Consider the following 17,317-nt stretch of genomic DNA (forward strand, 5'->3'; position numbering starts at 1 on the left):
GGTGTGTTTTAACGTAAATCTACTTTTAATAAAGATGAAATTCCTTCTAAGGTGTCACTACATATCTTAATGTTTAGCATGTAAAACCTACCGTTTGAATCATATCAATATCTCTCAATAACACAGCTAAATCTGTACACCACCGGTAATTTGATATGAACCCACCCCCCTGTCTGCCGGTAAGATGGTATGACCGGCAGCATAAAGTACGGGGACGCTCTGTTACTTCAACTGAGAGCTGCTAAAACCCACAGACAAGACAACGTGAACTTGCAGAGCTACAATAAAACACTGCAAAAATGGAGTGGACTGCGATGGAGATCAATCCCGAGGTGGGCAGATAACTTGTGTTTTATTAACTTTCTGAAATCGGTTTCACAGGTAGCACACTCACCTGCTATTTTTCTGTTTATGTCGTTTCAGATGCTGAACAAGGTGGGTAACAAACGTTAGACGCAGAGTTATGTCGACATATTGGTAAATATTTTTGTTTCAACGGTCGGGTAAGTTTCACAGTAGCTAGCTAGTGAGAACATTTAAACCGTTAGCGAAGATGACCATTAAAAAACGACACCAGGCCACTACGTAGCGGCCATGATATCAGTACAGTCATAGTGATATTTTCAACTGTTATATATAAAAAAAATAAATAATAATAATAATAATAGTAATATCAAAAGGAGGCGCGACAACAAACAGAAGAAACGTTTATGTAATTTTAATGAGCAGCAGCATCTTCACAGCGCTGCCCCCTGTGTCTGGGCTAAAGGGTGTGGTCTCACTGGACCAACACAACGCAGCATCTTTAAACAGACTCAGTGGGGGTGGGGGGGGGTCCTTGATAGACGTCGTTACTGTAACCTCAACTGTTTGACATCCACTTAAAGCATCGTGTTTTGTTTATTTCCTCGCCGTATGTTTCAGATGATGAGCAAGCTAGGCGTGGGTGAGAGCTGGCGCTTCGTAGATGTGCTGGGGCTGGAGGGTGAGCAACTCTCCGCCGTCCCGAGACCATGCTGTGCCCTGATGCTACTCTTCCCACTGACACAACAGGTGATAATGATGATGAGGTGGTAGTGGTAGTGCTGGTGGTGGTGGTGGTGGTGGTGCCCGAGGGTGGGGTGAGCCAGTGGTAAACAGGCTGTCTGGGGTGGGGTGAGACTGAGATGCAGGGAGGGCATGGAGAGGGAGAAAGAGCTGCAAGACTGGGATAATGAGGAAGTGATTCAGCATATGCTTACCTTTTTTTTCTGTGAAATCTAATTACCCTGTCAAACAGGCTTTTAACTCCTAACAGTTAATAGTTCATTTGTTAATTTTGCAATGAATCAAATGTTCAATAGGTCCACAAAATGTAAGAAAATTGTGAAAAATACCCATCAGCTCAAGATGAAAACTTCAAATGCCTCGCTTTGTCTTATCAACAGTTCAAGACCCAAAGAAATTCAATTTACAAGTAAAGCTACAACAATTTATTGAGCATCAGAAAAATAACCTACAACCCTAAAGACATTGTCACAGGCATTTCTAACTGGTTTCTGATGTTATACAGACCAAACAATGAATCAATTATTTAAGAGGATAATCAGCTGATTATTAGATTATTAAAAAAAAACATTATTTGCAGCCCTACTTACCATGATATAGACTAGAGAAAAGCAGATAATCCTTACATTGGAGAAGCTGTAAGTAGAGATTTTTTTGTGTTTAAATGAGTAATTAATTTTAAATTTTTTTCTGTTCTGTTGATTGCCATTTCCAGTTCTGTTAATTCATGTGCAAGTGGCAGAATTGGCTGCACGTTGTGTTCTCACAGGCAGATGACAATGACCGTGTGTGTGTGTGTGCGTGTGCGTACGCGGGCACGCTTGTGTTTTGTCTGTGTGTATGGCAGCATGAGTCTTTCAGACAGAAGCAGGCAGACAAGGTTGCAGAAAACTCTGAGGTTTATTTCCTGAAGCAGACAGTAGTCAATTCCTGCGGCACCGTCGCTCTGCTGCATGCTGTGGCCAACAACAAAAGTAAACTGACTTTTGGTGAGTAAAATTGAAAAAACATATTGTTACAATAGTGAGAACAATAACTAATATTTGGTTATAAAACAAGCATAATGTTGTTGTCAAACCTGCTCACTCATTCCTAAAGCTGAAAATCAAATAGAAATTTGATATTGTTTTTTGAGTTTGGGATTTTACCAACATATAAAATACAGTGGCTTCTCTCAGGACTGTGACCAGGGGGCTACTTTCAAATTTTCTAACCAAAAAATAAATGTATATTCAAGTATATTGTTAGCAGGTATGAAGCCACAATGCATGTACTCAAATATTTACCGAATTTTACTGGAAAGAGAAATTAAGTGAATAGTAAAAATGAAGTTATTTGGTGTGGCAGGTTGTAATTTGAGACAACTTCATATAAATGAATGCCATGTTATTGATTAAGCTAATGCTGCTCTTGGTGTTTTCAGATACTGACTCTGCCTTGAAGAAGTTTCTAGATGAGACTGCAAACATGTCTGCCAATGACCGTGCCAAACATCTGGAGAAAAACAAGGTAATGCTGCTTTATGTATTGTTATATGTAAGGCAATGAACTTTCAAGTTCAACTATTACATAGCGTGTACTGCAAATCTGAAAAACAGAGGGTAAAGTCTCTTGTATCATCTTACAAGACTATTTTGCACCACAATCAAAACTTTTCTTTTTTTTTTCTTTGTGGTTGTGTGTGTATATGATATATACTGTTTTAAATAAGAATATAAGATACACACAAAATATCAAATAAAATAGTCACAACTCAGTAAATCGCCCATACTTAAAATGTGCCACACCAATATTTCAACATGTGATTATATCTGAGACGATGATAGTTTATTTCACTAAGTGGGTAGTTTTATGAGTTATCAAAAAGTGCATTTAAAAAAAAAAAAACTTAAATAAACAAATCTCAAGTTTCTAGAATCTGTGGGACTGTTGTATAACCTTCATGTTATGTGAAGGCCACTTGGGGGCAGCAGACACTGCTAAATCCTTGTCACTAGAAAGGACAGTTTGCCTTTGATATACAGTAACAACATTGTAAAAGTCTTTGGAACTTGTGTTTTTGCTTTCCTTGCTACATTGCTAATTTGTCACGTTGCTATTAAAAACATTTTTGAATGTGTATTTTAAAGCATAAAATGATCAATGGTTAGCAGTATTAAATTGATGTGTTTTTTTTTTTTCTCCAGGCAATCACTGAAGCTCACAATGAGGTTGCAGTGCAGGGCCAGTGTAGGGTAAGAGACTTAACCACAACATCCACAGCTACCAATGACTGATATCTTATAATCTTTTCAGACAGCAACATTCTCTCAATGTTTGACATGTTGGACCCATTCATATGAGACAGCTGTCACCCTGCTTGTCACTGTTTCATAGATTCCAGTCTGCAGTATATTTTCATACACATTATTGATAAACCTGAGAATTGCATTGAATTATGTTAAATAATTACCTGATAAAAGTTAAATTTCAGTTTCATCTCTCTGTCTATATGCTTGTTCCCTCTCTCTTGATATCCCATGCATGAGCTGGAGTCTGGGTACAACAGAGATGAGAGACTTTGTATTTAAAGCAGATGTAGTGTTGATGGCAAATATTTGCTATGCAGTGCTTGTCTTTTCTGAAGCTTTTTCATATCACAGTATTTACTCCAATTATTACTTCCACATATCTCAACTTTCACAGCCGGAAGCCGACAAAGTCAACTTCCACTTTATTGCCTTTGTCAATGTAAATGGACAACTTTATGAATTTGGTAAGCATGTCTACACATCATGTACATTCCTGTATGTATTTTGCATTGGACAGAGTCATTGGATTCCCAACTATTGTATTTGTTTTTCAGATGGAAGAATGAATGGACCAGTGAATCATGGAGGCACCAAAGATGAATCCTTCATAACGGTATGTAAAAGTATAATCACCTGACCTTTTCAGACTCATGGTCTCTGATGAGTCATGGTATCAGACTGGAATAGGGAGTGGCTGTTCCTGAGTGTCTTGATTCAATCGATAAACTTGGCTAATGCACACTGAAATATATCTCCTGGATGAATCATACAAAAAGACTGGTGAAATATTAATTTAACTGCAATTTAAGCAGTGCTGTTTTCTGCCAGTCATGTTTCACTTCAACCCTCAAGCCATGTTAGCCAAGTCTGTTTGTTAATTATTAGATAATTAACAAAGGTTTAATCTCTTTAGGAAAAGCATGATGAATATCACTAATTCAACCAGAACAGAAGTTCTTAGAGTCACAATTTGCTTATGTGCTGCAGAAGTCTTCTAAAAGGCTCTGCTGAGCACAGATGTGGCATCTTTTCTCCTTTTAGTTTGTCACAGAAAACTACCACAAGAGGGCTCCACATGCATTAGTGATGAAAATGCAGAATTGAATGTTGGGATGAATTACTGTATTTCATTTAAAGGAAGAACTACTGAAATGTATAAGTAAAGGTAGAGATACCCACTGAGATTAATATTTAAATTGATGTCCTACATTCATAATTTTGCTGGAAAGCTGAATTAATATTTGTTCAAATACTATCGATGTATCAGAAATGTGATGATATTTTAAGGACCTGCTTTTTCAGCTATACACAACATTTTATTATGAACATTCAGAGGCACTTTACTCAGCTTGAACGGTCTAATAAGTTGATAAAATGTAAAGCCTGTAAAACCAGCCTTAAAACCCCGGAAAAATTTAAGCTTCATTTCATGACAGATGAGGTTACTAGAATTTAATTTAATCAGGTGTCAGGAGTTTAGTATCTCTATTTGAAAAGTGCAAAGTTTAAACTTCCCTTTTTAAAATGTGCTGTATTTCTAAATATAGTGGATATATAGACTTATCTCATTTCTCTTCCGTTTTTCTTTTTAATCGTGTCCAGGATGCAGCCAAAGTGTGCCGTGGATTTATGGAAAGAGAGCAAGGCGAAGTACGTTTCTCCGCAGTGGCTTTTTGTCACAGTTAGATATTTGGTTGGAAACAGAACCAAATTGTAAACCAAAATGTCTTGGAGCATTCACATGACAAACACAATCAGCAGGCATCCAGAATGACCTGTGTACACATACATCTGCAGACACTATGCACTATAAAGCACATGTTGTTTCCACATATTGCACACTCATCTCATGAACAAAGCATTCTTTAGCATTAGCACATGTACACACAAACACACACACACACACAAAAAAACATTTTGTTCTGCTAACACCAACTGATACATGCTTGCCCAGACCTTTTTATGTGATATCATTTAGCAGTAAAAATTGTAAAATATGAGGTCAGACCTCACCACTGCTTGTGGGCATGTGTGTATCTTTTTTTGCAACTTTTTTTGTACGTAATCACTGGTGCATCTGTGTCAAACTCAAAAGACTGATGCTTAAATACCTTTTGTGCCAATAAGAGTGAGGAGGAAAAGGCAGAAAACTTGGTTAGGGAAACTTTTTGCCTGTTTGTTTGAATGCCTTCGGTTGCTGTGTGGTTGAGCTTGTTAGGATCTGACATTCCTCAGAAGAGCCCAAATGTATCCGTAGGAATAATTTAACCATTGTTCAGAGCATGCACGCAACCTTTTGAGTCGTGTTCTTGGGTGTCACACTGACATTTTTCGGAGAAACTGAAGTTTTCTGCCAGAAGTTAGAATTTAAAGTACACGATTGAAGTGATAGTGGTGGATTACAGATATCGTCTTTATTTAGGTCACTGTCAACAATCCACAAAAGCTCAAATAGTCAGATGCACTTGTTACTGTGCAAGTTTAACACAAAAAATACAAAACATTCAATCAAATTATGGACCATCCAAATTAAGTGCTACTGTATGTTGGGTTGTTATTGTGCAGTGCAGGGTGATTAGTACTGTATGTCTAGGTTGTGCTCAAATTGTTTACCTTTCTGCACTTTCCAAAATACTGTGTTGCTGTAGTTCTGCTGGTGATGCAGCTGTGGGAATTCAATAAAGCAACCATTAAACTTGTATGTGTCTCCTGCTCTGTTTGTATTAGAACAATGAGAATCCTGCTTGTGCACCAGCCTTCTAATCTACGTCAAGTAACCTATGTTGGATTTAAAGTATGCGATGTCAGATGTTCCAAGATGGATGTCAGTGTTTTGAGTTCTTTTAAATACACCTAATAAATTACAAAAAACTATTTTCCCAATATGATCTAGTTATTTTGATTTTATATTTTGCATGTAAACTTTTCCAGAGCTGCAGTTATTAGTCGATCAATTGATTAGTTGATCAACAGAAAATTAATTGCCAACTATTTTGATAATCAATAATGTTAGTGTCATTTTTCAAGCAAAAAAGGTCAAATGTTCTCCGGTTTAAGCTTCTCAAATGAAAGAAAATAAGCTGTTTTTCACTTATAGCAGTCAGTGTTATATAACAATCAATTGAATATCTTTAGGTTCTGGACAGTTTTTAACATTTCATGGACTAAACAATGAATCGATTATGAAAACTATAGTTGTGGCCCTAAACCTCTCAGGCTCTTGCCTTAAAACCCATATTCTTTTCTTGACTCCCCAACAACATTTTAGCTGACGCTCATTCATACTTTCTGTCACATGAGGTGATGAAGTGGTTAATATCCTAAGGCTCTCACGGCCTGTGGCTCATCCTGACCGATTTTGGATGCATTTCAGCTGTGAAGGGCTGAAACAGGAGGAAGATAGAAGAGCTGACGACACGTTGTCTGGTTATTCAATTCATCGCTGTGGACACAGACACAAGACCTTTCTCTGTATTGCTAAAGAGCAGGCACAGTGTGATATGCAGTTTATTGACCTGACTGACAGGACTCTGTTAAAGACCAAGAAAGTGTGACAAAGTACTTTTTAAAGCTTATTTTGGCCAACTCTGAAGGAGGATTATTATGTCAGTCAGTAGCCTGCACAGATACTTCCAGAGCTAGAGATGCAAATTGAAAACCCCATTCAAAAACTGTGTCTTTTACAAGGACTTTACCTCTCCATTCAGGTGACTATAGTAACAGTAAACTAAATGTGTGACCTGCCATTTAAGAAGGTCACATTTGCATCCAATAGTAAAGAGCAGGAGTTATCAACACTCAACCCCGCTGTGTACTCAACTGCACTGATTACTTACATTACAGATGACTGCTGCTACTACTACAGCAGTCATCTACTACTTTTGCTTTATTTTGTATTGATTTTCTTTTGTAATCAATGAAGAAAAATCTCAGAAAAGCTGTCTATTTCAAAATAGGGCATACCTGTTATTTTAAGCAACTTGAAGACAGGGCTTTACTGTAGCTGTAGTTTGAGTACACTGAGGGTGTTTGGGGAGCTTTGCAACCTGGGAGGAGATAGCATTCTAGTTTGGCGTCTGTATTTTCAATTTAACTACTTGAAGGTCACCAAATAAATAAATCAATAAGAGAATTATTATTTCTCCAGCCTTGTGGACAGGGCTTTGAAACAGGATTTAGACCGTCATGTTAGAACATAAAATTGGTTTATCTATCTGGTCAAATGGATTAACCCTCCAGGGGTTCCTGGGGACCCACTGTAAGTATTCCCATACAGAAACTGACAAAAATTGTGATAATTAAAAAATCACTTATTCCAGCTTCTCAAAAGTGAATATTTGCCACTTTCCCCTGTTTTCTATGATAGTAAACTGAGCATATTTGGACAAAACAAGGAAGTTGAAAATGTTAATGTTGTTTTGCAGTAGGACTATTAATAGTTGATAACGTAGAGGTGCAAATTGGTGATTAATCAAATTATGCAGACTCAAAAGATATAGTGAGCCTGGGACTTTGGGGGCCACTGGGCGGTTGGTAAACCAGTCTGGATCTCAATCTATCTTTCATGGTCTCAAACAGGCACTTTTTGACATGTGATTGTCCTTTGCTCTCCATATTAAAGCCAGTAGACTTTCTATGGCTCAGGTAAGCATGAAGCACATGCAGTCACTTCAGCCGACTCATAGGAACTGTGAAATAGCAGGACATCTTTTGCAACCCCCTCATCTCTCTCTCTCTCTCTCTCTCATTTCTCTGTCTATCTCTCTCGACCTCCCCCGCATAGATTCCTGTCTGCGCGTTCACGTGTCCTGAAACGCGCGGCAGCAGCGGTGGCTGAGGACAGCAGCAGCAGCAGCGTCAGCCTCACGCAGTTTGGCGGCGCACAAGAATCGTTATTTTTAGCGCCTGTTTCGCGTCGCAGCGTCGGGGGTCGCAGCAGGCTTTTTCCTCCCTCTCTGTGCCACAGTTTGAGCAGGACTCGCTGAGAGTAGTGCTGGAGGTCTGAGTGCGCGTGAAGCTGCGGGGTAGTTAACGGTAGGAAGCCAGAAGGAGGATAACGGACTGACAGAGCGGGGAGGGGAGCAGAGCACCTCCACTCATCTGAAGGGAGCTTTAACACATATCACAGTATCATCACAGTCCCACTCTGGTCCTTGGTAAACGGCCTGCCCGGAGATGGCTAGCCCCGCCGCAGGTCGAGATGTCCCGAACGCTCCGACGCGGGACGAGTCGCTGGAGCCGAGCCATCCCGAACCAGCCTGTCAGGAAGCACAGAAATGGATAGAGGTAAGTGAAGTGACCGACCACAGAGGCACCAGGGCCTGCTGTTACAGCATTAGCAGGGACGCAAATGGGTCATACTGCCACATTCTGTGACCGGGGATATAAATATACTGGCCAACAGCACCACCGGTGCATCATCACCTGTTGGGGGCGACGATGCAGTGTTGGGTTACCGCTGTGGGACAACGGCTCTGGTGCATGAACAACCGTGTGTGGTCAAAGTTTTCACTCATGCCTGACTTGATGAAATTCAACACCAAGACCAGCACAGTGCGGACTTTTAACACCGTTCAAGCGAGAAAAAAAACGAGAAACACAAAGTACACCCCACAAAATATAATTTCCCCCCCGATTGTTTATTATCAATGAAGAGCACATCTTCTACATGCTAGCAGGAGGAACGCCCCTTTTTCGGGCGCGAGGGGATTCCGGTTGCCATGGTTATGAAACCGGGCCAACATACACGCACGAGATGTTGTACTGTACGGCACTTGATAGGATGAGATTATCATCCGTGGTCTGCTGCAGCGCCTCCACCATCATCTGGCTAAAACACCTCCCTCTATAAGCCTGAGTGGTGAATCATGATTTGCCCATGGAGCAGCGTTTTGACCTATTTTTTTCTTTCATCATGGCTCAGTCTGCTTTATCCGAGCTACTTGCCAACTAGAATCTCAGATTGAGGAAATAAAGGTTTGGAAGTACATCAAAATTAATTTTGATGCCAAAGTTTTGGTTTCAGCTTCACACCTTAGCTCTGTTTTCACAGGGCTTCCATAATCTGTGTGGCTTGTCCTGCAGTCAACCAGTTTATTGCTGGCTGTGGTAGATAGAGGAGAATGGATTAGATAGGATTTAATTGACAAATCAGCACCATTGATGCAACGGGATTTGGATAAAGTTGCCTTTCAAGCATCTAGTCTACCATCTGCTCTTAGCTTGGGTGTTTGAGTGTGATTTTCCCTTGGTATATCCTGGTTGCAGACCTCTAAATGTATCAAGTATTTGAGTTTTTCAGTAGGCTTGTTGTGCATGATATACCATTATCAAGTGCAATCATCATTATCCTCTCAAAATACTAAGCTGCAGGCTACGTAAAGCTGATGCTTTACTGCAGCAGCAAGTCTCTCCAGAGTCTGCAGGTGGCAGGAATCAAGAGTAATATCCACAGGCTAACAGGCGAACAAGCCTGTTTCACTCTTGCACATGAATGAATTTGGCAAGCCCCAAACTGTCCAAGCAGTCTGTCCAACATTGTTCGACATATGACTGCAGTTTTGCATGTTTTATGGCCAATAACTCACTATTGTGATTATTTCAAAGTGCACTGACTTGGTTCATACTGATAAGACTGAAATCCAATGTGAGAGTAAACATTCAAAATTTGTTTAGAGAGGTTCCTAACCGGGGGATTAGGATCGCCACAAGGTTTACAAGATAAGTCAAAGAGGTTGCATAATGATTAACAGGATAGGAAAGTAGTAGGAACATTTCTTGCAGATATGTATCATGCTACTGCTTCTAAATGTTAATTAAAATCACTTTTTGGTTCAAATTGTCCCCACCACTAAACATAGGGAGCCATTGGGGAGGGTTGACAAGTAGAGATTTCTTCAGTTTTTAGGGGTCACAATTTAAAAAGGTGGGGATCCACCGGTTTAATAAGAGCTGATAAAGTTACATTTTTAAAAGGGGAAGATTGCCCCTAACTTCTTCGAAGACTTTGCAAATGTTAAAACTTCAAAAACATTGAATCAGATTGGTTTCATCTAACATTAGTCCCTCTTCCAAAAACGTTTTTAGCTTTCATTATTCAGTCTATCAATCAATCTATCTATTTAAATGAAATGGCTTGTCTGGGGCTGCATCTTTTCATCATGATTACTTTTAAAATTTCAGAGGCCACAGAAGTGGATCATTCATCTCCCAATCATCCAGTTCAGACTTGCTAGTGTCCCACATACAGTGCAAGAAAATTAAAGTTATCAACTTTTATAAAATATCTATTTCTGTGGAGAGTTTTGACCTATTTATGTGGCTTTAGGGATGTTAATATGAACAGATAATTTTCCAACAAACTTGCACGGTTATCCCTTCAATGAATGATGTTGAAGTTTCATACCACTTACCCTCTCAAGTCATCCTTGTGCCCAACTCAACTCACAACATAGGGTTCTAAGAGAGGGAATATGTGCTTCCAGTTTGAGGAATTAGTTTATCAGCTAGGCTTTAATAATTTCACACACCATGAGCATGTGATTACAACACTCCTATAATGCACAGCACAATTCCTCTTCAGCATACCACGCTTAAGTCTCCAAATGTTGCTTGGCTAACTTGCCTTCATCATGAACTTGCCTTCATCTGCTTATTATTTTCTTGAATAGTCAACCAATGGTTGTCTTTATAAAATATCAGAAAACAGTGAAAAATACCTGTTATAATTTCCCACAGCTCAAGGTGACAATGTCTTGTTTTGTCGGACTAACAGTCCAAAACCCAAAGATATTCAGTTTACCATCTTCAATGAAGAAACGCATAAGTCTTGGCATTTAAGAATGTCTATACTACAGTTGACCCCAACATATCATCATTTAACTGAGGTTCACCTTTCTCATAAAGCATACTGTGTTTTTTGGGAACTACTGTAAAATTGCTTCAAAATTTTAGACTGTGAACAGTTTTTGATGCTTGATGCTATGGACGCATTTTGGTTGGCACTTAAAAAGCACCAATTGCAGCTATGTTACATCAGTAGTAAGCACAGTAGTCTAGGTTAATGCTGGCCTGTAAGTCTTAATCTCTCCTGCAGAGTGTTTGCTCGGTGTTCCTTGTGCTTTGTCGTCTTTCTGGCTCCTAATACTCCAGATATTTTCAGACTGGTCAGGCTGACTCTATTTCTAGTTGCGTATTTATACGCTCTCACAGGTGGGGATGATTCAGGGTTAATCATGCCACCCTATGCTCTGTGTGTGTGTGAGTGTGTGTATGTGTGTAAGAGTATGCAAAGTGTATGCACACACACCCATGCCGATCAGCTATGCATGATACTGCTCATACACTCGTCAGACACGCCCTGGTTGGGTGACACTGGTCACTATGGGAACATAACATGGGCAGGCTCTCAGGTGTCACTGTTTCCAGGGGGCAGTAGAGCAGTAGGCTATATATCACCACATGACCCGAGCAGGAAATTAGCCTGGCACAGACAAGACTTTTCTGTCTGTTTATAGCCGAGACAAGGCTGGATTCGACTGTCTCTGATACGCACTGCCGAAGGTGCTTTAAACCTGTTGGATGCAACATTGAGCAAGTTAAAGTTGTACAGCCTCAGAGAGACACAAAGTTAACTTTAGGGGCAGCAGTTAACCTGCTGTCACAGACATGCAGTACATAGCAAGAGTCAAGGCTGGACACAGGGAATAAATGAAAGAATTTGTGTAACTGAGCGTGTGTGTGTGTGTGTGTGCCAGATGTCACAGCTGTCCTGGGCAGATTAACTCCAGTGGTCTCAGACAGCCAGCTGTGTCTGCACGAGAGAGAGTGTGAGAGCCGGGATCCATGGACTTTCCATGCATCAAATGCTGTGTTTAAGAATGTGAAATAATGTTTATGTAAAGCCAGGATTGTCACGGTGAACCACAGACAAAACTAAAGATGTCATGTATTTTCATAAAGCTTTAGAAACGGGACATAAGCTAACCAGCACAGTAATTCATAACAGTACATGCTGTATTATACATAATATATGATTGATTGTCTCTGATAAGCAACAATATACCATTAATATGAACAACATCACTTTTTAGAAGTTCAGAATTGATTGAAATGTACATGCAGTCAGACTATTAGTATTATTAGTATACCTTATACTTTTTGTATGACACAAACATTTACAGTTTGAATCATAGTTAACTGTATCTTGTTTTCAGTTTAAATCAGAGTTAAGATTACTGCTTCTTTACTAAGATACAGTATCTTCATGTGTATACTGAAGAACTGTGACTACATTTTTATGTACAGTGCAGAGTGAAATGTAAATGTATAAAAATGTGTTTTTAGAATACCATATTTTTCCATATTCCATATTTCCATATTTTAGTAAAGAAAAGTAAAAATACCAAAATATCATGCAGTGATTATGCTATGATCGTGCCTAGTCATATATCACTGTTGTTAACTTCTAATGTATTTTATGCTGAATAAGCATACTTCAAATAAAATTTCAAAATATCTATTACAATTAGTGTGCTGAAATTACACCAAGAAGATGCCTCTGTTCCTCATATCGAACTCATATCAGCTGTCAGCAGCTGAGGGGTCTGGTGCTGTCTGATGTTGACTCAGGTTAACTACTCTGATCCAGATTAAACTCATCCTCAGATCTACAATGCATCTGGATTATGACTTTATCTCTGTCTTTCTCTCTTCCTCACTCTGTTTTTTTTCTGTTTGTTGTTTTCTCTTCATCTTTGTGTACCACATGGCATTAGTGCACAAAGTGTCTGAAGCACATTATAACATTATAACAAGGCTAATGCTTAGGCAACACCACAAATCAACACACCGACTCTCTCAGTGGTCACTCCATCACAGTGGGTCTCAAATACTCCTCATCTTCTTCTCTTACTGCAGGATAATGCGTTTAACTTCAGCACTGGTTTTACTGGAAGCTCGCGGACAGTTTATGGTTCAAGCTAGCCCCAGTTTGTGCCTTTTGTGTATTACTCTGCAACTGATGATTATTTTTATGATCAATAAATCTCAAGATTGTTTTCCCAAAAAAAAAGTTTGTGTTTAGTCGTTAAACTATCAAATGTTCTTAAAGTATTACCGAAATCCTCATAGACTTGGATGAAAAAAAACTAAACATGGAATTTCAAGCTAATTTCCAGAAATTTTTGTAGGAAAAAATATTTTTGAATTCAGGTGGTCCAAGGAGTGTCTGGGGATTAAATAAAAACAGCATAAAATGTTGACCCTCTGTGTTTTTCAAACACTGACAAGCATTTCAGATGCTCAGCTCTGTGACTCCAAAGTAATGGTAATCCACGAGAGGCACAAAGTGGGACTAGGTTCAAACCAGGAGACTGCCTGACTGTCCCATCCTAAAAATAAACAACAATTTGAGTAAACTGCAGCAACATGGCCCCAAACAGACTCCTCATCTCTTAGTGTGGGACTGCAAAATCCTGGCTTTTGTCATTTAAGTGAATTACAGTACATGATGTGCTAACCAGAAATAACACCACTGTGTTAACGATGTACTATATCATTGTCTCTTCCTCTGCTCGCTCTGATTTTCAAGCCTCTCATTCTTTCCATCTTTTTGCAGTTATTAAAATGAAAGCAAAGGTTACTTTGGCCTACTTCTGCTTCTCCTCTGCCCCCGCACACACTCCCACCTCAGGATTTAAATGGTAGCTGCTGCTGCCATTCACCCAGACTGAGCAGAGCAATCCACCATGAGGGCTGAGAGGGAGCGACAGAGGGTCGAATTACCGTTGCTGGCGCTGAAATACCCCCAAGGCCTTTGGCTTGGTTTTTGTAGCAGACATGAATGCTCACTTAACACACATGTACACATTCTGTCTCTCTTTTTTAACACACACACAAATGTCACGGCAATCCCTTTTCGTCTGTTCATTTTATCCAAAATGTGCACGCTCACACAAGTCACTATGTCTAATTGCTATATTTCAGTTTTGAGCATTTTACGCATAGCCAATCATCAACCACCTCCACCCCTCACCCACTGTCTGTGTCCTGCCTCCCCCTCACACACTACCTACACAAAATACAAACAAGTAGTCCTGCTCTGCCTCAATAAGGTACTCTTCCTGGTGAGTAAATTATGCATGACCATGGTGTAAATGTTTCAAAGGCCTGGAGTCGAACCTTAATAAACATGACATGTGCCAGCGTGTGTGTGTGTGTGTGTGTGTGTGTGTGTGTGTGTGTGTGTGAGATAGCAGAACCATGAAAGACAAGAACAAGAAGGGGATGCCAATGGGAAACATCTGGTTATCACTTATATAACAAAAAACAATAGACTATTTTCATAGCTTCAGATGCACTATGTGTGTCTGTTTTTGTATTTGTATTTTCCCCTCATACATATGGTACATGTCCAACAGAACTGTACGTAAAGAATTAGAAATAAATCAGGAATATCACCAGTAAGAGCAGACAGAAACCAGAAGAAAGTTGATTAGATTCCTCAGATTATTAACTGTCTGTGAGCAGTTGACCACAAAAACTGACCCATTGGCTGAGATTAAGTGTGTTTGTTTGTAGAGGCATGTATAGGAGCGTATGTACGAGCAGTAGAGACAGAGAGAGTGTGTGCCTGCAGTTAGCAGTTTGGGTGCTAAATGTAATCTGTGCTAATCTGGATTAGAGGTCTAAACAGCGTCAGTCAAACCTCTCTGCTTTTCCATTCATCTTTGGCTGCTGGTTACACAACAGCTCCAGAGAGCAGTGTGTGTGTGGGTTGGTTTGGTGGTAATATGTCACTGTTAGCTTCCTGATTCTCTCCTCCTCTTCTCCTGCCTGTACAAGACAGATGCTAAATTAGAGTCCGAGTTGAAGGAGGTTATGATTGCAGCTTTTTCAAGATGCAACTGCATGCCTCTAAATCAGGGACGTGTATGTGGGTGCATTTTGGGAAAATGGAATGAGGACACAGAGCAGTGTGTCATTGGCCTGGCATCACTCTAATTTGGTTTCTACTGAAGCAAAATGTTGGGGGAAGGGTGAACCATGCAGCAGCAGGTTCCTCTGTCAGGGACACAGTGAGGCACAATCCCAGGATTTAATTATAAAATACTTGTCTACAAATGACTGTCATCATATTAGGGCTATAACTAATGTTTACAACTAATGATGAAACACTAGTGACAAAAAAGGCCACAAGATGTGACAAATGACATCTGAATTTCCAGAAGCCCAAAGTGACATCTTCAGAGTGCTTGTTTATCTTTCTAACACTGCAAAAAAGTAAAAGTAAACAATAGAGAAAAGCTTCAAATCTTCTCAGTTGAGAAGCTGGGACCAGAAAATGTTTGTCATTGTTATTTGATAAATGACTTAATTCATTGTTAATATTAATACTTTTTTTAAAATCTTTGATGCAAGTGACACATTTGTGATGGGGAGTTAGTTAGTTAGTTGTTTAAGATTTATCTATGCAGGAAATTTCAGATGAAGAAATCAGGATCTATTTTGCAAATTAGACGTGAAAAGAAATTACATATCCACAAAATCACAGCAAGATCCTGTATTATTTCTGGGTAGACTTTTGTGTATTGTTATGATGACATAATGGGATTTAAAATGTCTTTTCTACACTCCATGTCTGTCTTTGTCTTTTATGCTGTCATATCCTCAAAATTGTTTTTTCATCCCCTCTGTCATATATTTCATTACTTTTTTAATGAAAATTTGAATCCATGAATAACTAATAAAAGAAGTAAAGATGCACCAATCTACATTTTTCTCTCCTGTCTCAAATATCTGCTACTACTTACGTGAGTACAGTTGAGTACAGACCGGATACCACTGCTCCCTTTTCCCCAAATTTAAAATCGGTGTACCTCACCATGTGGAAATAATTTTTGTCTAAGGTTACATGAGGGAAAAGATTGCCGTGAGTTGGTAACCCACTTTGATTGATTGAATGCAGTTGTTTTTTTCCATCACGTCAGAGAAACAATACTGATACCTGATCTGCTAAATAAAGCAGCAATCAGGTATATTGGATTGGTGCAATCTTAGAGAGAAAGATGAAAAAGACTAATGTTTGGGCTCATTAGTCTTTGGAAGAAGAACGATCAGTCTGCTTGAAGAATTTAGTTGCATTTGCAATTAGTAAGTCGACAGAAAACGAATCACCAGCAAATATGATTATCATTTAGTCGTCATTTATCAAAAAAAGTAATGTGAGGAAATGTGAAGATTTTCTGCTTTTCCGTTTTATATAATTCTCACCTGAGTATCTTTGTGTTCTGCACTGATGATTGGATAAAATGAGCAATTTGAAGACAACACCTTGGACATTTCTCAATGATTACTGTTATTTCATAGACTTAACGAACAATCAACAAACAAATAATAACCATTAGTCAATCAATATTCAAAATTTCTGTTGGCTTCAGCCCAGGTTCTAGTCCACCTCCTTTACATCTGTCTCTTCCTGTCCCCCTTCCCAAGGCTGTAACTGGGAAGAGCTTTGGAGACAAGGACTTCCGCAGTGCACTGGAGAACGGCATCCTGTTATGCGAGTAAGGCCATGACATCACTCCACTTCAGTTTTTGATGTCTGTAGTAGCAACAACATACAGAAACTCCCCCAAGACCCAATAAATCTCTGCTTCTCCCTTCCTCCACACAGGCTGCTGAGTGCAATCAAACCAGGGTTGGTCAAGAAGATCAACAGACTGCCCACCCCCATTGCTGGGCTGGTAAGAAGACACTCTCTAGTGTGATATTGAGCCCTGTGAACCACCCTGTTCGTCAAAGTGATAAACTCTGACTGTCTGTCATCCCCTGCTGTTTCCTCTAGGACAACCTGTCAGTCTTCCTGCGGGGCTGTGAGGAGTTGGGCCTGAGGGGCTCCCAGCTGTTTGACCCCGGGGACTTGCAGGACACTTCTATACGAGCAAACCTCAAGTAAATAAGCTTGTTGGTGGCTTCTG

At 39.6% G+C, this 17,317-nt stretch overlaps 2 protein-coding genes across 6 annotated transcripts in view; both read left to right on the forward strand.

The window, feature by feature from the left end:
- Positions 1–227: 227 nt before the first annotated feature.
- uchl1 (ubiquitin carboxyl-terminal esterase L1 (ubiquitin thiolesterase)) lies at positions 228–6,037 on the forward strand. 2 transcript variants are annotated; one of them, XM_023409482.2, is made up of 9 exons: positions 228–332; positions 424–435; positions 925–1,053; positions 1,895–2,036; positions 2,471–2,556; positions 3,234–3,281; positions 3,733–3,802; positions 3,893–3,951; positions 4,941–6,037. In XM_023409482.2, the coding sequence occupies exons 1-9, from the start codon at positions 300–302 to the stop codon at positions 5,022–5,024; spliced, it is 663 nt and encodes a 220-aa protein (XP_023265250.1). In that variant the 5' UTR covers positions 228–299; the 3' UTR covers positions 5,025–6,037. The 2 variants fall into 2 exon arrangements, with proteins under 2 accessions (XP_023265250.1, XP_087031042.1); XM_087174916.1 differs by lacking the exons at positions 228–332; positions 424–435 and adding an exon at positions 459–477.
- Positions 6,038–8,172: 2,135 nt separating this feature from the next.
- The window catches only part of LOC111657349 (uncharacterized), a 29,063-nt gene continuing 19,918 nt past the window's right edge, over positions 8,173–17,317 (forward strand). For 3 of the 4 annotated variants that reach the window (XM_023409485.1, XM_023409488.1, XM_023409486.1), the window contains exons 1-4: positions 8,173–8,624; positions 16,833–16,903; positions 17,014–17,083; positions 17,185–17,291. In XM_023409485.1, coding sequence (XP_023265253.1) covers positions 8,514–8,624; positions 16,833–16,903; positions 17,014–17,083; positions 17,185–17,291 — 359 coding nt within the window. In that variant the 5' untranslated portion in view covers positions 8,173–8,513. The remainder of the gene's footprint in view (positions 8,625–16,832; positions 16,904–17,013; positions 17,084–17,184; positions 17,292–17,317) is intronic. The other variant, XM_023409489.2, reaches the window with a different exon arrangement.

Source organism: Seriola lalandi, unplaced genomic scaffold, assembly GCF_002814215.2.
Source record: "Seriola lalandi dorsalis isolate HSWRI2012SDOR001 ecotype SW California unplaced genomic scaffold, Sedor1 jcf7180002054394, whole genome shotgun sequence".
In the NCBI taxonomy this organism is placed as follows: domain Eukaryota; kingdom Metazoa; phylum Chordata; class Actinopteri; order Carangiformes; family Carangidae; genus Seriola; species Seriola lalandi.

What these genes read in the sequence shown, in the direction of transcription:
- uchl1 (XM_023409482.2), top strand. Translation starts at nt 300, where the DNA reads ATGGAGTGGACTGCGATGGAGATCAATCCCGAG. An exon ending in CAAAAGTAAACTGACTTTTG is followed by an intron (nt 2,037 to 2,470) that starts GTGAGTAAAATT and finishes TGGTGTTTTCAG; the next exon opens with ATACTGACTCTGCCTTGAAG. An exon ending in AAGATGAATCCTTCATAACG is followed by an intron (nt 3,952 to 4,940) that starts GTATGTAAAAGT and finishes AATCGTGTCCAG; the next exon opens with GATGCAGCCAAAGTGTGCCG.